This window comes from Mercurialis annua, linkage group LG6 (genome assembly GCF_937616625.2).
Source record: "Mercurialis annua linkage group LG6, ddMerAnnu1.2, whole genome shotgun sequence".
NCBI classification, from domain to species: domain Eukaryota; kingdom Viridiplantae; phylum Streptophyta; class Magnoliopsida; order Malpighiales; family Euphorbiaceae; genus Mercurialis; species Mercurialis annua.
In genome coordinates this window covers 46,943,131-46,963,953 of record NC_065575.1, presented here as the reverse complement: position 1 = coordinate 46,963,953, position 20,823 = coordinate 46,943,131, and the positions used below count along the sequence as shown (strand labels likewise).

At 29.3% G+C, this 20,823-nt stretch overlaps 2 protein-coding genes across 4 annotated transcripts; one reads left to right on the top strand and one right to left on the bottom strand.

The window, feature by feature from the left end:
• The first annotated feature begins 329 nt into the window (after positions 1-329).
• On the top strand, positions 330-4,557 carry LOC126653446 (COP9 signalosome complex subunit 7). 3 transcript variants are annotated; one of them, XM_050347342.2, is made up of 9 exons: positions 330-782; positions 865-940; positions 1,936-2,024; positions 2,300-2,389; positions 2,734-2,778; positions 2,883-2,953; positions 3,410-3,548; positions 3,896-4,001; positions 4,088-4,557. In XM_050347342.2, exons 1-8 carry the CDS (start codon positions 624-626, stop codon positions 3,965-3,967), a joined length of 741 nt encoding a protein of 246 aa, XP_050203299.1. In that variant the 5' UTR covers positions 330-623; the 3' UTR covers positions 3,968-4,001; positions 4,088-4,557. The 3 variants fall into 3 exon arrangements, with proteins under 3 accessions (XP_050203299.1, XP_050203297.1, XP_050203298.1); XM_050347340.2 differs by having other exon boundaries at positions 331-782; positions 3,913-4,001; XM_050347341.2 differs by having other exon boundaries at positions 332-782; positions 3,893-4,001.
• Positions 4,558-8,014: 3,457 nt separating this feature from the next.
• LOC126688385 (ethylene-responsive transcription factor 13-like) lies at positions 8,015-9,009 on the bottom strand. Its single transcript, XM_050383057.2, has one exon. The coding sequence runs from the start codon at positions 8,923-8,925 to the stop codon at positions 8,272-8,274; it is 654 nt and encodes a 217-aa protein (XP_050239014.1). The 5' UTR covers positions 8,926-9,009; the 3' UTR covers positions 8,015-8,271.
• Between the last annotated feature and the right edge of the window lie 11,814 nt (positions 9,010-20,823).

Below are 20,823 nucleotides of genomic sequence, written 5' to 3'. Positions count from 1 at the left end.
TATGAAGTGGCTAAATATTAAATTTTTTGACAGATTTTTTAAGTATAATTTTTTGATATTTTGTACTAAGTTGAAGGGGTGACTGATCTTTTGTTCAAATTTTAATTCACTACAGCTTGACCTTAAAATTGAAATTCAGTAAAAAATATTTTTGCAGACTAATGTTGTTTATTTTCCGTTGGGGAACAATTTATTTTGAAGACTCAGTCGAAAAGAATTAGAATTTAAGGATAAAAATATTTTTGTATTAAAATTTAGAGGGTGCATTTGTATATTCTGCCAAAAGTAAAATCATTTTCCATTTTATTTCCTCCCTGGACCCTGACAAAAGATAAACACGTCACAAGTAAGCAAGCAAGCTATACATAAAAGAAAAACCAGGCATCTGTCGGACAAACAAACTCATCTTCTTTCCTATTACACAATCTGATTGCTAAGTTCACAAATCTCATCTCCAAACTTACCAAGAACCCTAAAACCTCAGCTTTCCCGATCCACACATTTCAATTCAAATCCTTACAATTGATTTCCGAAGGCCTTAATTACCATTAACCGCTTCAATTTATCGTTTCATTGTCTGATTTTGGTGGGTCTAACTTAATTATTTAACAAGTTTTGAAGTTATGGAAATAGAACAAAAACAAGCGGAACTAATCGATCACTTCGTCAAGCAAGCCTCTGCTCTTACAGCCTCAGCACTTGGTCCACTTATCGTCGAAGCCACTTCTCACCCCTCACTGTTCGCTTTCTCCGAGATTCTCGCCGTGCCGACCGTTGCTGACGTCAGTATTTTTTTTCCTTTTTAGTGTCTCTATCATTTCGAGTTGAAGATATTTTGTGTAATGTTTTTGTTTTTGTTTACAGCTTGAAGGAACTGAAAATTCAGTTTACCTTGGTCTACTTCGGTTGTTTGCACACGGCACATGGACTGACTACAAGGGTAAGTTTACTTTAATTAGCTTCGAGAAAACTTTTTATCTGATGCGCAATTTTGTTCTACCATATGACTTTGTTTTTGGGTTGTGTTAGAGGTTTCCAATTTGAGGAGCTCAATATTTTCTCACTTACTTTAAGATTAGGATTTTGCAGTCGTTGCGCAGTTTCATTGTCGTCACCTTGTTGCGATTAGATGACTTCTTTCTGTTTAGAGGCAATGGTTTAATCTTAAAATGTGCATTATGATGAATGTGTATCAATTGGAGAAACTAATAATTTAACATTTTGTCCATCTATCTTGCTTTCCGCATAGCCAGTTGTGTTTTGTCGAGATCAAATTGCTATTTCGTTTTTCATATGTTTCTTTCTTTGCATCATCTGCTTCCTATATTCCCTATTTTTCTTTCTTCTTTCGGTACTCCATAGGCTCTGCTCTTGTTAAACTCGACAATCATGCTGGTTTATAATTGTGTCTTGCAAATTGTATAGTATCTACTATCTATAAGCTTGCTTGTGAGATGCTTGCGGAGGAACGAAACTTTTGCAACTAATGTTATGAAGTACTACTTTTATTTCTTGCATTTGAGAGATCATGATGTGAAACTTAGGGAATTTTTGGGGTTATCTGGCTGGTTTTCTAATTTTTTTTTCAAAACCGGCAGAAGACCAAATTTAATGTAAGTCAAGCACGCTTAAGAAGGAAAGTTGGTTGGTAGAAAGGAATAAGTCAAGCACGCTTAAGAAGGAAAGTTGGTTGGTAGAAAGGAAAATGAAGAGATAAATTTCATACAAGGAATTCCATAGAGGAAAAATTTGGTTAATAGTTGGTGGCATTGATGTGTGCAATTATTTATTTCGTATTGCTTCCATTTTCCAGGAGATTACTCTTTTGTTTAGTTGTATTGGATGAAGAACAATTTTCTCACTGCTGATTATGGTTCTTGACTTTACTTTTGAGACATTGTATTGAAATTTCATATTACACTCAATTCTTTACAGATATTACTGGTCAGCTTCCAGAATTGGTTTCTGATCAAGTCCTCAAGCTCAAACAACTCACTGTCCTAACACTTGCAGAAACAAACAAGGTATATATCTTTTGATTGTGAGCCCTTTCCTACAGCATTGAATTTATCTACCTGAGCAGTGGATTTACCCGTCCATAAGTACTGTGCAATAATATGATGATCAAGAAACTTTGCATCTAACTTAAATGACAGGACTTTACAAGTCTCATCAGTTAAAAGCAAATTGGAAAGCTAAAATTGATTACTTTGAATCTATCTCTTTCATGCTTTACTCAGAATTATGATAATATAACTTAGATGTCCTTTAAACTTGTTCTGTTGTTTGTCTTAACCAGGTACTACCCTATGATCAACTAATGCAAGAGCTAGATGTCACAAATGTTCGTGAGCTTGAGGATTTTCTAATCAACGAGTGCATGTATGCAGTATGTTTCTTCCTTCTGCATTTAATTGCCCATCTTATGATTGCGTGCTTTTTCTTTCTGGAAGGAAAAGACTCTTAGTGTGTTGATCTTGCAAGTGAAATAGATTAAGATTTTTATTCATCAGCTGACTTCTTTTTCATATAATTCTTATGAAATTTAGTTTTCACGTTTTTTGAGGTCATTTTCATAGGTAGAGATCTGGTGTTTTTCGTCTTTTTTTGTGGGGTGAATTGAAGATAGAGATCTGGTGTTGAGTTTAGGAGTTTTGACATTATATTTGGTCCATTAAGAAGTTTTTGAAGGAAGACTGCCCTGATGTTTTTCTTTTACCCTTGTTATTTTAGGGAATAGTTAGAGGAAAGTTGGATCAGTTGCGAAGGTGTTTTGAGGTTCGTGAATTCTTCAATACTTTGCCTTTGAGCCATTTCTGTCTTTATTTCTCCTCGTTCCCTATTAAGCATATTGAAACTTTTTAGAATTTTGGAAAATACAGGTCCAGTTTGCAGCAGGGAGGGATCTTAGACCTGGACAGCTAGGGAATATGTTACAAACTCTATCAAACTGGTAATTCTTTTGGTTCATGAATAATTCTATATCTTCTCTTACCTTGGTGCTATTCATCTTGTTGCAAGAACTGTTTTTGTTGCTGAACATGGGAATATCTTGGTCCCTGCTGCCATGTATTAAAACCTGCCTTGGAAACTTTAATTGCGCATTTCACCTTCAGTAATTGAGCATGTTGAGGAATGTTACAATAGCATACTAACTTCTTTGGAGTCTTTGGGCTAGTTATTTTTCTCTACAGCAATTATTAGTTTTTTTCTTCTTTGAAAAATAAAGCTCAGAAGCGCCCGTTGTGGTCTAGTACGTTGTTGTATTCTACCATAGTTCTACTTTGCTACCTGTTTGTTTTTCTATTTTTTGTAAGAAAAAATGAAATATATTTTCAATGTATCATGAGTTTTTGTTATTAAACTTTTTGGTGACAGCATTTATCTAATTTAATACCTGGATGTATAGGTTGTCTACATCAGAGAATCTACTCGTCTCAATCCAAGAGAAGATAAAATGGGCTGATTCTATGAGCGAATCGGACAAGAAACACCAAAAGGATGTGGAAGATAGGATTGATGACGTAAAGAAAACCCTCTCCCTCAAGGTCAGTTGATTCCAGTTTTATGCTTCAAATCATTGTATCCTGAATCAGGTCTATTATACTCCACATTTCTTGCTCAGAGAAATTTGTTTTTTGCGGGTAGGGTGAGGCATGTATTGGGCACATAGTGAGTAGTTTTCTTCCTCTATTCGCATGCCATGTAATAACTAATGATAATATATAACCAGGAAGACTAGTTAATAGGATGATGTAAACCGGCATTTATATGAAAGGATAAATTCTGGAGTATGGGCAATTCAAATCTTGTGATAGTTATTAGTAGATGAGTGACTTTATATCAGTTTATGGAGTATGTTTGTCGATGTGTCTTACTTACGCTGTGGCAGAAGTTACACACTGTAAGCAGGCCGACGCTGACTACAGAGGGCACGAGGAGATCTGCTCTGAATCTGGTGGAGTGATGGACTACGAAGAAGACCGTAGCCGACCAAAAAGGTATTATATACTAATGATACAAATCCCCAGTTGTACTGTGAGTGTCATTATTTTATTGCTTGATGGAGAGTTTGAAAAAAATGCAGGAGGCGGCACCCGATATCTTGAAAGTTATAGGTAGATGAAGAAACTCATATGAATGGGTTTCTAGGCCACACGCCGGAATTTCACGGATGGCATTGCAGCAACAAATGATTTCTACTCATGAGGAGATTGATTCACTTGTCATTGTCAATTTAGATTGATATTTGAAACGTGTTTACCTTTTGTTGAACCTACTGTTATTCAGATCGAGTAAGAATGGGACCGTAGTTGGTGGTGCGGCTGAAATTTTTACTCAGAGTCACCTATATTCCTTCCCATGCAATTTGGGACCGAAAGAAAAAAAGCCTAGGGTATGATGTATTTTAGTTTTTCTTGTGAAGAACATTAACATCTCTGTTTTCTCGTAGAAAGTAATATTTGAGGCCGTATTTGTGATGTCGCTGTATTTCTGATGCTGTTGGTATTTTGAAATCTTTTACATTTAGTATGATAAACTCTTTGAGACTTGGTATCCTGATCCCTCATTTCCTGCATTTGTTGTAATGGATGTGATTTTTCTAATACTTTGCCGGCCGGCATTTTAACTCCAAATACTGAATTTGCTAGTTTCCGATTTTTGTAGTATACTATTTTATAAGTCAAACGAATTCTCTTGAATGCCAATATTTGTAGGTCTCTTGTCAACCCATTAAATCTCTTTATGCAAAAGTGAAGACCGTAAACTGAATTGAAATCTCCGCTGTTTTTACCTCCTTTTATCATCAGCTCAGCCTTTAACACGAGTGAAACTCATATGGTTAACCACTCTGAATTTGATCGAGTTTTGCCGTGGACAACGGTGATCAAAAAACAGGGCAGGCCGGATAAAATTGGTTGAATTGAGAACTTGCTGGCCGTCAGGTGACTCTAAAAATTAAAATTTGATTTAAATTAACTCTTTGTCTTTATCATGTATTCTAGTTAGTGTTTAATATTATTAATAGAATAAAAAATCCTTCTTTTCTACAAATTCAAAAAAATAATTAATAAAATAATAATAACTTTTTTTATTTGATATAAATTTATCATATTTATTCCGACATTTCAACGCCTCCAATTCTGCCACTGTCCTTCGACCCGCGGCTCGTCTTTCTCAAGATGAACCCGATGAGAGACAGGAAGATGAGAGAAGGACAACGGCTGAAATGTTGGGATGAAGAGCCATTGACACAAGGTAGGAGTCGCTTTCATCTCCTTTTGCCTTGACAGTTTCAATTAATTTATTTTTTTAATAAATTTAAACAATTAATTATATATCTAATAATATTATTTAGGTCTAATAATTAATTAAGATTTTAAATTAGATTCTAAAAATGAAGGACTTATTTAAATTTTTGTGAATGGAAAAGAATATAACTTTACTATAAGATTTAATTTTTTTGAATAATTTCATCCCTTAAATAAAAAAATCGTCACAAATTAAAATTTATTAGTACAATTAAAAGTGAAAGGTGTTGATTGCGTAATGATAATATAGAGATAACATATAATAGGGGCGAAGCAACCTCGATAGGATCTAAGTCAAGCGCAGACTAGTTGAGATACAGGGTAACCCAAAAAGGTATCGACATACGAACAACCTAAAACACGCTTCTCAGAATAGCTCGGAGCGATGATTACCCTGCTAGGAGAATAGTCCATAGCTCTAGATCTCGATGATAGCTTACCTCGGTATGAGTGCAACTCAGAAGATCAGTACCTCGGGTGAGCACCAGCTCCGAACCTCTAGATCCACCGATCAACCTAGAATTCATGCAAGGGTGTCTGTTGCCCGCTCACCCCGAAGTATCAGATAATTGTCATCACACGTGAGAGATGATCTTGAGGGGACCAGATTTGCTGACACACGAGGATGTTTCCCGCGCGGTTCGCACCTGACACACTAATCGAGGTGTAACCGAACTGGCCACCTAAGTCAAACAGAAATGTGAGGTATAGAGAGAGAGAGTAGAGGAGAAAGTTTGCACGAGTGACTATATAAAACACCTTATGTGCAAACTCTAAGGTACGACTCTATTCTCACACTTAAACATTTCTTTTTTCTCTTCTCTCTCCCCCACTCATATTGACTTGAGCGTCGGAGCGGACAATCAGTGAACCCCACCGGTGTTCTATCTGACCTCTGTTTGCTCTTCTTTTCCAAGTTGGGAGAGATAGCTCGGAGCGTAATTTATCACATAAAACTGACAATTCTACAAATTTAGGGTGTAACTGAAAAAGAAACTTAAAGATGAATTTTTTAAAAGATATTTTTCTATTTTTAACTTTATATAAAAAATAACCCCAACCCCAAAAAGTTAAAAAAAGGTTGAATAGCATAAAAATCATGAATTTTAGCGTGTTTTGTAATTGTTTTGTAAATTTTATGCGAATTTTTTTATCTTTGGCAAACTAATACATGAACTATCAATTTTTTATAATATTAGACACCGAACAATTTTTTATCAGAAAAATGCTGATGTGTACACTTAAATAACCACTGTTCTGGCGTTCACATCAACATTTTTCTAATGGAAAATTGCTCGGTGTTATAATTGAAAAAAAATTAAAAATTAGTGTATTAATTTACTAATATTAAAAATTTATATTAAATTTATAAAACACGTCAAATTTCGTGACATTTTACACTATTAAACGAAAAGAAAACTTAGATATACCATATCATTCTCCTCTAGTCATTTAACATGAGTATACATATATTGCATAAAAATTGTCTATATAGAATTGTGATTTGGTCCTATAATTGGATTATACGACCAATAACAACAAACTTATCTTAATGTCAAATACTTTAAAATAGAGTTTCAAATCAATTCTAGACATCATTCTTAACATGAATTTTATTCAGAATTTATTTAGAATGAATTCTTATATCTATTATCACAAAAACTACGTATAAAATTTACTTTAAATGAGATAAAATGAATTGAACATTATGTTAGGTGTAGTTTTAAATCTAATTAAATATTTTACTTTTAAAAAAAATTATCGATTAAACTTATCAATTATTGTTTAAATAATTTTAAATATCTAATTTTTCTCTAAAATTAATTATTTGTTTTACATAAATTTGTATCTCTAAAATTTATGATTTTTCTTTTTCGCTCTTTAATTTTATGAATTTGCTTTCTAGAATTTTATGTCTTTTTTTCTTCTAAGTTCTGCTCTTTTTAAAGTTTATGGGTTTTTTTTTTCTATCAAATAGTCCTTTTCTAAAATTTATGAATTTGTTTTCTAAAATTTATAAATTTATTTTTAAACATTAACACATTTTTTTCTCTATAAAATCCTTTATTTCTAAATTTTTTAATTTTTATCTCTTTTATCTAATTATTTTTCTAAAGTTTTTTAAATTGTTTCTTTTGAAATTCTTTCTAAAAAAATTGAATATCTCTAAAATTTATGGATTTTTCCCTTTTAAAGTTAAATTATAGAATATATGCAATTTCTCTCTCTCTCTCTAAAAAATATATGAATTTTCTCTCTCTAATAAAAGTATTAAAAATATTTTTCATTATTATAATAAAAATATATTTCACCGCTTAGAATTTATTTATAAATTTGATTAATTTTATTACAATTAAAAATAAAAATAACTAATTTAATGGACTTAGCATATTAAAAAAATATTTGAAAAACTTAACCCAAAACTGCAAGTTTTCAATTATACTCTAGCGCGTCACAGTTTCAAATGGTTTCTAAAAACATAATTTGCAATTATTTTTTAGAAACTGTTTTTAAAAGGGTTGTAGTAACGGTTTATAAAAACACAATTTGCAACCATTTTTAAAAAATTATTTTTTAAATAGTTTTAAAAAGTTTCAAAAATGATTTATAGAATTATATTTTGCAACCGTTTCTTAGAAAACATAGTATTTTCATAAATTTATAGAGTAAAAAGAATAAAATAGAAAAAAAAAATTCAAAACTGGAGTAGTTTTTACAATTTTTTTTTTAAAATAGAGTACTTTTTACAAATTCCCTTAAATTTTAAAATAAATTTCCATAGCAAATCAAACATAAGAAATTTCAAATGAATTCCTACAAAAATTGGAATTTATTTAACATAACTTATTAATCACGGTTTTAGGTAGCTCTAAGCCTCTAATCTACCCACCCATTCTCTGAATTTTCGGAATTATAACTTGTTGTGAACTGTGAGAATATACATGAAATTTCGCCACCGTCATCTTCTCCTCTTAGAAGAATCACTGTTCACCCAAATTGCAACATCGGACATAACACGCCGCTTAGGGCTAACTCTAACCGGAGGTTGATAATCTCGAGAACCGATGAGATGAGGAAAATTAAGCTTAGCTTTACAGCCACGCATCTTAAAAGCAGCTTGGTCATAAGCTAGAGCAGCATCCTCAGGCGTCTCATAAGTTCCAAGCCACACTCTAGCTCCATTCCTCTTCGGATCTCTAATCTCCGCCGCAAACTTCCCCCACGGCCGCCTCCTCACCCCTCTAAACTGCCATCCTCCCGCCGGCGCCTTGTTCTTATCAGCATTTGAACCAGAGGCTACAGGTTCAGGATCATTACTATCAATAACCTCTGCCTTGACGATCGTCGAATCGAGCTGCTTTGACGGATTAACCCAGTCGAAATTTCCTTCATCTACTAGAGCAGTGATACTCATATCATCTAAATCGTTGATTTTGAAGGATGAACGAGTATGATGATCAGTCGTGAGGAAACTCGCGTCCTGTTCGAGCGGATTAATACTAGTAATTAGGGTTTGAAAATCATCCTCGAGCTTAATAAGATTCTGAATCGACTCTAAGAAAGTGAAATCATCATCATCATCATAATTTAAGCTACTTTTTCCTCCCAACATGTTTGTGTTTGAAATTTTTAGATTGTTGACTGTACGGTGTGTGTCTGTATATATAGGTGAGTTGATAAAGAAGGTTTATGGAACAAGGGTGTTTCTTTGAAGTTGCATTGTTTCTCTTAGCTAGGGTTTTCTTCTGTTTTCGAATCTTTCATTTTCTCACGTGGAGTTTTTTTCAAATTGTTTATTGATTTCTTTCATCTGTGATTGTGACCGCTGTCTGGTAAATTAAACAACTGAATAAAAATCTTCTCGATACTTGAATTTACGAACAAGAATCATAAATTAGATTTAAAATATTTTAACAATTTAATTTATAAGTTTTAGATTAAAATAAATTAAAAATAATCATTTATTCTTAAATTATTTTTAAAATATTTTTATGTCAATATATGTTTACATTTTATGGTTATTTTATTATTTAACTTGTCAAAATAACATATAACAATTTTTTTTAAGATATATCTGTTAATATGATTAAATTTAGAATATTTAAATTATTTTATTTTTAATTATATACTGTATTTTATCCGACGCGTTTTGGAAATACAATATCAAAAGATGTAATTGAACAATTTTAATTGTGGACAGAAGTACCACATATAGGTCAATTTTCTAATTTATATTTCCTTACCTAATTAAATAATTCTTGGGATGTCACCTCCTTTATATTTACTTAATTGAACAATTATAAAATACTGCATGTGTCACATGGATATTAAAAAAAACTTAATACTTTATATGGATGGTTATCTCTAATTGTATGTAATCTACTCTATTTTATAAAAGAAGATAGAAACAAATTACACCTCATTTTTTCTTATTAAAGAACTTAAATGATTCTTCTGTGTGTAACTGCAATGATGTTGGGTTCTTTTGGAATTATATAAAATAATTTAAATCTGATGATGTTGCTAGCGTGTACTTACTTAGAGATTGGTGAGTCTTGTCGTTTCAAATATATGGAGAACTTTTTTCTCTTTATACAACATGTGGATATATATAAAGATTAATTCAAATAATTAATTGCAACTAATTGGACCCATAACTTTTCTTTCACAGTCTAAATTATTTTCTCAAGTTTAAATAGTTTATTTTGTTTGAAGAACTTTAAAGTGGTGGTGAAAACTATTATTATTGAATATGTTAGAGCACTGCATGTATTACAGTTTATGTTATTTTTAGCATATAAATAGTAAAATATTAATTATAGCACGTATTTTAAACTCTAACTCTAATATAAAATACTATATAGAATGACAAATTTGTAACTTCATAACTGATTGCAATTATTATTAATAATTTTATAACTAATTTAGATGTGTATATGAGCTAATTGGTCTTGAGGATACTCAAACTATCATTTTTTTACATTTTGATGATCATATTTTGATTTGTTTCAATTTCATTATTAAGTAGAAATGTTATTTTAGATAAGGTTTTCCAGCAAATGGACAGTCAAATTTTGCCACGTATGAATAATTGTTGGAAAATATTAAATATGGGTGTTAAAATAACATAATTATTTGTCATTTGTTTAATTTTGAGATGGACCTACTATCCGAAAGTATCGGATCTTGGTGGTTTTGTATTCTCTACCGTGAGTAGATCAAAACCGTATATTATATGCTCAAAATAGTTCAAAGGGTGAATGAGAATTGATGCTCAAAAGTCACACTTTGAAAAATAAATTTGAAAAGGAAATTATGCATTCCCACATTGGTTTGGAAATTTCACTTGATATAGTTTATATTGAATTATTCATTAGCTTAGTTACAAGCTCACAATTCAATCAACCAACTTCAAGTGACAATGGGTGTGCGCTCCATCAGTGCACGCGAATGCAATGATAAAACTAGCTGTGTGCAAGTTTTATTTTGCATTTTTAATTTTCTTTTTAAATTACATAACACCCGTTGTTTTATTTTTTATAATTGGGTAACTGTTTATAATTTAATATCTATTTATAAAAAATTATAGGTCGATATATATTTTATGATATTTTATAAATCGGTAACCGTTTAATTTGATAAACACAAAAATATATAACCCATTTTTTTATCATGTGAACCGATGTGCATTAATTGCTGGCTTCTTTTGTATATTGAGTTAGAGTGTGGTAGCAACAATATTTGAATCCTAATCGAGGTATAGGATAAAGAGTGTTTATCCCATGTAACCGTTGCGCCACGTCATTTTTACATCAAGCCAATGAGCATTTGCGATAGGGAATCTTTTAATTATTACTTATTTTTTTTATCATTCAATTTTCCACATGGCTAACGTACAATTGGTTTGTTGCACGAATGACATGGCGCAACGGTTGTGTGCAATAATTTTTCTAGGATAAAACAAATAGCATCATCCAATATCATAAAAAATATTATTTAATGAAAACATCAGATTTTAGTCTTTCTCATTTCTTGATTTCGTCAAAATGAAGATCTATATATACACTTTATTTGACAGTAATTTTGGAATTTGAATTTTCAATAAAATATTGATTTACCTAAAACCATGTGATTGTGATATATGGTGTTTTTCATGATCCATTTTCGATCCACATTCAACAACCTTCCAGGAACCTTACTTCTACTATTTTCACCTGAAATAGATCTAATTCAAACATTACATATTCAGATTTTTGCACGTTTTGAAATAAATACAAAGTAACAATTACCTGCTTTTACTGTTAACTAACTTTTTAAGTTGGACGAAATTATAAAAAGGTAAAAAATATATTTTTGTTATAGTTCTTATAAGACTCCTTAAACTAATTTTGGCCACATTAAACTCCTTTATTTTTAAAACAGAACAATTAAACCCTCTAAATTTTTAAAATTATACAAATAAAGCCCTCCGTTAATTTGCTTATAATGTGACAACTAGTACAATCGAATTTAAGAGAAAAAAGTTCAAAAATAATCTTAAAATTCAATCTCTCTCAAGTTAATTCTTCATGGATAGAAACTTTATTAGGATCCTAATTGATATTTTTTTTAATAAAACAATATTTAAAAAGAGAAAAAAAAAACGACTTTCGGCGAACGGCCGACCCTACTCCGCTGCCGGCTACCACCCTTACCCGCCACTGGCCGCCAGAGACTCATAGCTTCATCTGAGACGAACCAGACGAAGAGCTTCATCTGGTTCGTATCAAACGATTACAGAGGATCTCTGGCGTCTAGTGGCGGGTAAAGGTGGCTGCAGCTGAATGTGGAGATGGTGGCTATAGAGGTGCGGAAGGAGGAGAGAAGTGCAGTAGACAAAGAAAACAATTCCGCTTGTCGAAGAGAAGCGGGGAAGATGAATAAACACTAATAATTAGGTGAAGTGGCACTGAATATGTGAGGAAAAATATTCCGCTCGTCGGATGTCCTTTTTTTTCTTTTAAAATATTATTTAATTACTGGTATTTAAAGGAATAAGGAGGTGAAAAAGTGTTAAAATTCATAAATATATATAAAATCTGTAAATATTTCAAATAATTAGATTATTTTTAATTTTTTTTTCTAAGGTCATGAGAGACATATTAACAATTAGGCCAAATGCTGTAAAAACGCCAAACCTTTCACAAAAATTCCACAAAAATCATGACCTTTCAATTTCATCGATTTTGACCAGAAATCGATTATTTGGTTTCAATTGTGTCCAACACTCAGTTGACATTCAATTTTGCTGATATGGCGCCTACGTGGCGTGTCACACAATCTGTCACCGTGACAATTATCAGGTTAAAAGTGCATTTAAGTTTTTAATGTTTAAAAAAATTACCAATTTTATACTTAATTTTTTTTTACCAAATTAAATACCACCGGCACCGTTTTCGGCCGCCTCTCCCGTTTTCCGACCGTCCCATTTTTTTCTGATCGATCTATCACAGTCGCCGGAGCAGATTTGCTCCTCCGACGAGGAGCAGCAGCTCCTCGCCTGAGGAGCTGCTGCTCCTCAGAAATGGAGGAGGAGCAACGGCTCCTCTGTTTTAAAAAAAAATTAATTTTTTTTTAAATTTTTTAAATTAGTTTGGTTGAAAAATAAATTCTGGCGACTGTGATGGATCGGAAAAAAAGGTCGGGACATTTTTTTAGACGGAATGGTATTTTCATTAGTTTTAATATATAATTTTATTTTTTAAAAATAAAATAAATGAAGAAGAGGGTGAAAATATATTAATAAATTTATAAATATAAAATTAGTAAATATTATAAAAGTTAAGTTGAAATAATTTAAAATTAGAGGGTGTAAATAGTTTTTTAAAAACATTTTAGAATTTATTTGTACTTTAATCTGATAATTGCCACGGTGGCAGATTGTGTGACACGCCAGGTAGGCGCCATATCAGCAAAATTGAATGTCAATTGAGTGTTGAACACAATTGAAACTAAATAATCGATTTCTAGCCAAAATCGACGAAATTGAAAAGTCGGGACTTTTGTGGAATTTTTTTGAAAGATTTGGCATTTTTATATGGCCTAACAATTAACTGTTGTTTACAACGCTGATGTACATAAGAGTTTGATTATTATATTTTTAAACAACGAAAATTTAATTATGTTCGAATTAGTTTAAGGATTTATGGGCACTCTTGTAAAAATTATGAGAATTTTTTATACCTTTTTTCTTATTAAATTCAAAAATATTTTTAAATTTTTAAAATAATATTGACTACTTTTAGACTAAAGTTTCCAGCAAATCATCAAGATTAGAAGAAGTTGAATCATCAAGTAAAGCATTTACTGAAGGTTTTTTTTTTTTAGAATTTATGTTAATTGTCAATTTAAGTATAAGAAGCCGTGAAGCGGTGTACCTTATCTAGAGAGAGAAAACATTTCTAGAGAGAGAAAGTGCAATTTCTTCGATTTCGAGCGCAGGGGACGGTGATCTTCGGCTTTTAGCCGGATGTCATCGTCACTTAACTCGTTTTTTTCAATGTTTTGTTGTTTGTTTGAATAAATTGCTCTGTTATTTGGAGTTTTGGTGTGTTTTTGTGTGATTTGTTCGTGGTTTTTATAGATCCTTGATTCGTTCAAGATTTTTGAGCGTTTATTCAAGGTTCAGCTTCACGTTCTTGAAGATTCAAGGTTTTTTTTATCGTTCGAAGTATCTTAGCAGCGGAACAAGTGGTTAATAGAAATTATGGAGTATGATTGGTGACAGGAAATTCTTACACTGGAATTCATCCTGTTTTAGTCACCTGTTAAATTTGTATTTTTAAATTTGTATTTTTGTTTCGTTTCTTTTTATAGATCGATATAGGTTTCATTTTTTTTTTATTATTTTGATCTATAATGTACTTCGACCGTAGGATGTAATATGTTAATCTATTAATATTACTATCTTTTGACAAAAAAAAGAGTATTTTTTTTAGGATTTTAAAATCATTTTCAAGTAAAGAATTTTTTGGGGTTCCATAATCATCTTCAAGGAGATACTAGGATTGATCCAAAAGAGTGGAAGAATCATCATTTGACAACGAGGTACTAATTTGTTCAAACATTGTTCATGATAAGAAGAAAAAAAAGTTTACTAAGGTATTTTTTCCTCCCAACATGTCCGGTTTATGTATCGAAATTTGGTGTCTTGAGTAATTAGATTGTAGACTGTGCTGTGTGATTGTAGTCGTTTTCTTGAATAAGATTGGTTCTTTGAAGTTGCATTATTTCTGTTGGCTAAGGTCCTTTTTCTTTTCCAATCTTTCATTTTCTCACGTGGACTTATTTTAATTTCCGTCTTCCAATTCAAATTAAATAATGAATAAAAGTCATCTCCATAATTAGGGCATCCACGATGAAAGCTAAGGAGAATTTAATTTTAATGGATTGTGTCACTAATGATAGCTTTTTCTTTTTAAATTAAAAAATTTATTTTTTTAATTTCAATAAAAGAGTATGCGGATCCTACATCAATAATTGATTCAATATAGTAAGAGCTATTAAACCTTAACCTTCTCTTAATCTCATTTTCAAAATATTGCTTTTGCATTTTTTCACAGACAATAAAGCTAAAAAATATGTAAAGACATTATAGAACGAAGACATGCTACACAATATCAAAAATTAAAATATTGAAATGTGCGATGCCACGTTTAAAGAGTTAGAATAAATCGCTATAACGTGAATCATTAGAATTTAATAATGCAAATAATTCACATAGAAAAAAATTGGTGTAATAAAAAAAATCTGATAAAGTAACTTTAGGTCTAACCATTTTATATGCGCTTGTGATTACTCCCTCCGTTTTATAATATTTGTCGCATTTGATTTTAACACATTAATATATCATAATTTGTAAACATTTTTATTAAGTTAACCCTGCATCGAAACTTATTTATATTTATAATTATTATTTATAATTATTTATTAATTGTATTCTTTTAGTAATAAATTAATAGGAAGAAAATATGAAGTAATAGCAATTAATGCTCTCTTGATATTTTAAAGTGATAAATATATGGATTAAAATAATTTTTCAAATGCGACTATGTCTGAGATGGTGGTGGCATAGCCTGTCAGAACTCTGACGGCTCTACAAGGGAGTAGTATACGCCGTCTGTTCATACATCGAGTCAAAAAACGGCATACCAAAAACTATGAAGCCTGAGACACTTGGAAGAAAGAGTATAAAAATAATATTTATTAGTTTTTATTTTAAAATACGAGATTACAAATTAACTGACGTAAGAAATATAATTTTTAAAAATTGTGTACTATAATTGGACAATGAATTGTCCTATCATTGTATTAATATCTCCCCAATAATTGGGAAGATATAAAACTATCTCCACAATCATTGGGGAGAGTGGCAATCCGCTATCTAGAATTGCGGATTGCCCTTAATTACGCAGTCAGCGTAATTAAGAGCAATCCGCAATTTTAAATTGCAAATTATGTGGATCCAAACACTAAATCAATAGTAATTTTAAACAGATACAAAATTAAAATTTTCAAAGTCTCGTAGGCACAAATTCTTTAAATATCTCAAATATTATGGACGGGAGGGATTAATTATTATTAATTTATGAGTTTAAATTCAAAATATTCTTTTTTCTTAATTAAAAAAAATATTTTTCTCTTTAATTTTAGTAAATCACTATTTTTCTTAATTTTAATATTTTATAAATTGAAACTTCCTAATAAAGATGAATTTTATTTAAAGAAAACAAGGGGATGGGATTTGAAATTTACAGAAATAATAATAATGCAGATCTAAATTTATTGGATCATAATAATTAGATAAAAGTATTTTACATATTCCTTAATCAACATGATTAATATATATTTTAAAAAAATTATGACAATTTGATCCATTAATTTTATAATTCAAAAAAATATATATCTAATTATCATTTTAAATTTATTTTTGAAATTTATTTTTATATATATTTGATGATTTAATTTTAATTTATGTGTTGATCTCATATAAATTTGATTTAAATTATAATAACAATTTAGTTTTAATTTTTTTAAAACAAAATTAATTATATCCGCTTGTGTAATTTTAGAACATATAAAAGACAATCTTAAAAATATTTTTATTTATTAATTTTTTAACATGTTTGTAGTACTTTTTTTTTTTGAAACTCAAAAATCTCATGTTTATAGTACTTAGAGAAGATTACATATTTACCTAAAATAAGATAATATTTATATAATTTACCTCAACGCGGAGAAGTTGTAAGAAATACATCACGATTTTAGCTTTTTTCTATTTTTACTCTGCGCATTGGACTAATTGTAATTTTACTCTGACTGCCACACGCATGATCTGACCCCTCATATCTCTCTTTCTTTCACTGCCACACGCATAATTTGACCCCTCATATCTCTCTCTCTCCAACCATCCACATGCAGACCACTTTTTTTATTCATATTTCTTTTGTTGTTTTTTTTTTTAAATTATATGTTGGCAATTTCTTTTTACCTGTTGACACTTCTTTTTTATTTGTTCAAGTATTTAGTTTTTCCATTTCTTTTTTTCCTTTATAAATTAATTATAAGTAATTTTTTTAATTAAAATATAAAATATTTCTATTAATATAAAATTATGTGCTACTTAATATTTTATTATATTGATAATAAATTTAAAAATTTACAAGAACTGAATAAAATAATTAAAATTTGATAAAATATACTTATAACAGACATATATTAATTATTAATTATATATTATGATATTAATAAATTATTACTTTATTATTTATATTATATAATTATATTTTTTTTATTATCTTGTCATAATGTTTTGCATAATTTTTCTCTTAATTTTTACATAAAATATTTTACGTAATTTATGCAAAACTCGATAATATTTTCATAACAGTGTTATAATATCATCAATAATATTATCATAAACCTACATAATATCAAGGACGAAGACACATTATCATAATTGTATCGTAAATTTATCATAATATTATCATAATTGTATAATGTAAAATTATTTACGTATTTTTTCATAACCTTATCATAATCATATCATAAAATTATCATAACGATCTTATTATATTATCATAGCCTTATCACAATATTATCATACACTTGTCATATTATTATCATAACTTTATAAAATATTATCCAAGCCCTATAACAATATTATCAGAGTCTATATTATCATAGTCTTCTCATATTATTATCATAACCTTATAATAATATTAACATAGTCTTATCATAATACTATCAATATTATCAGAGCCTTATTGTAATATTATCATAACCTTTGCCAAAACTATATCATAATATTATCTTAACGTTATCATGATTTTATCATAACCTTATCATATATTTTTATATAATTTATGCAGAATTAAATAACATTTTCATAGCTTTAAAATAATATTATCATAGTCTTATCATAATATTATCATAACTTTATCATAATATTATCATAATATTATCATATTCTTATCATAATATTATCATAATATTATCATAGCCTTATCATAATATTATCATAGCCTTATCATAATATTATCATATTCTTATCATGATATAATCATAGTGTTAAAATAATATTATCATAGTCTTATCATAATATTATCATAGCCTTATCATAATATTATCATATTCTTATCATAATATAATCATAGTGTTATCATGATCTTATCGTAATATTATCAATAGTCTTATCATAATTTTTGCATAAATTATTTTATATTATATTATCATAAATGTATCATAAAATTATCATAATTTTGTCATAATTTTATAATGATATTATCATAACCTTATCATTTCTTTTTTTTTATATAATTTATGGAGAATTAAATAATATTATCATAGGTTTATCATAGTATTATCATAGAATTATCATAGTATTATCATAAACTTATCGTAATATTATCACAGCCATTTCATATCATATTGATAGCTTTTTTATGAATTATTTATATAAGTCCAGTTTATTAATTACTTAACACTATCATAACATTATCATATTATTATCATATTATTATTATCAATAATTTTATCATTATATTATCATAGCTTATCATATTTTTCTACATAATTTATGCATAATTGGACATTTTTAGAACAATATAATAATATTATCACAACATTATCATAGTTTTTCTATGATAATAATTTTATCATAATAATATCATAATCTTATTATAAAAAATTATTTTATGTATTTTATTATCACTTAATCATAATATTATCATAACTTTATCATATTATTAGCGTAATTTAATTAATATTATCATATTATTATCATAACTTTATTATAATTTTGTGTATAACTTATCTTATGTAATTTATGCAGAATTAAATAACATTATCATAATATTATCACAACCTTATCATAACTTTAGCATAACCTTTTCGTGATAATAATCTTATCATAATTTTAGTATGAAAAACTATTGTATGTACTTTATCATAATAGTATCATGGATCTATCATAATATTATCATATTATTATCATATTATTATCATAATCTAATCATAATAGTATCATGGATTCATCATATTATTATCACAATCTAATTATTTATCACTTTACGGCTCATAATATAATACATAATTAGCCAAAATATTTATAAGTTGTTACGAATGTGAAATTTACTTCCATAAGAGAATTACCTAAAGCTAAGTTGCACTAATGAGTAAAAAACAATATTTCATGTGAGATACCAATATTAATACAAAATCATTATATTCTCAACTGGCATTAGTATTAGGCTATTAGCAATGGTCATTCTAATCCGCATGGCACTCATTTGTATTATTATGGCATCAATTGTTGCCCTAACCAGTAAAATAGCATACAATATGTTAGAACATCTTTAATACCCTCATATGCAAAGGGTCCTACACAGAAACATTAACATGCTCCATAAAATGGCACAAAAAGAAAAAAGCAAGTTATCTTACATTTAACAAAGAACAGAAAAAGAATGAATGAATAACCTCAAATCAAACCACACTAACCTTGACAATTTTCAAAGAAAAACGCTAACATACATATCAAAATGACAATTAAAAATTTCACATTTCTTTGCAATGGTCATAGGTTCACTATAAAATGACAACAATACAAAAGATCAGAGACATGACAATCCAAATAGATAATTTTTGTCATCAGTCAACAAAAATTAACACCAACAATGGATCTCGACAATTGAACAGTTTAAATCTGAAACTATATTTTTTTTCATTTTTTTGAGTAAAAAAGATAAGATAACAGCATAAAGAAAGATTTTGAAATCAGAAACAGAAACACAAAACAATTAGCAACAATCTGCCAACCACAACCGAAAGTTTAAATATCACATACTTCAACAATTTCATTTGCTCAAACTTAGAAAAAGAAGAAAATCCAAAATCATAAAACTTGTTTCGTATTCAACTCGTTCATTGAACTCATCAATTCAATAAAATCGGCCCCAACTCAGTTCTCGCTTCCAAATTAACCTTGATTATTTTCAATGGAGGTCAGCCCCGTGACGGCGGCATCGAAGGATACTAACAACATTCTAAGGCCGACGCTATTTTTGCCATCGAAATCTACAACGTCGTCGTCTTCGAGTAATAATAACAACTATTTTGTTATTGTTGAGATAAGCGTTGATTGGTGGAACGGACGCCGCTTGGGGATTTAAGCTTGGACATACGAACACAGAGGGAGTATTTTGTTTAGTTTACACAGATATAGAGTATTTGTTTTAATTAAAAAAGGTAAATGAATAATTAAAATAAATGTTAGAGTAGAAATATAAACACGCTGAAAAGGGGAAGTATTTTTCTCAACTTTTCCGGCTTGAGGTAATAATTACAAATATTGTTAAAAATGGAGTGTTTTTCTTAAATTTCTCTAGTACTTACTATTCTATATATTGCGCCAAGTTTTCCGGTCTCTACTATCTTTTGTATTTCTCTCCTTTACCTCAGTAGAAAAAATAAAATATATGCCAATTTCAACATATTTATTTTTAATATTTTTATAGTTATTTTAACGCGTTTTGGAAATATAATTGAACTATCGTAAAAAGTTATGGATAAAATTATGAACATAGTGCAATTCTGATTTCCTTTTCTGATTAAACAATTTTGCGTATGTCACCTCCTTTATATTCTTAATTCAATAATAAAATATTTCATGTGTCACATGGGATATTAAAAAAAGAAGCTAATTGTATATAATTCCCTCTATTTTTTTATGAATAATTCCCTCTAATTTAATAAAAGAAGATAGAAACAAATTACACCTCACCTATTCTTCTCCATTATCACCAAATTACACCTCACCTAACTAATTAAACAACTTAAATGATTCCTAATTGTTTAACTGCAATAATGTTGGGTTCTTTTGGAATTATATCAAATATTTTAAATCTGATAATGTGGCTAGGGTGTACTTACTTACAGATCGATGAGTTTTGTCGTTTAAAATTCATGGATA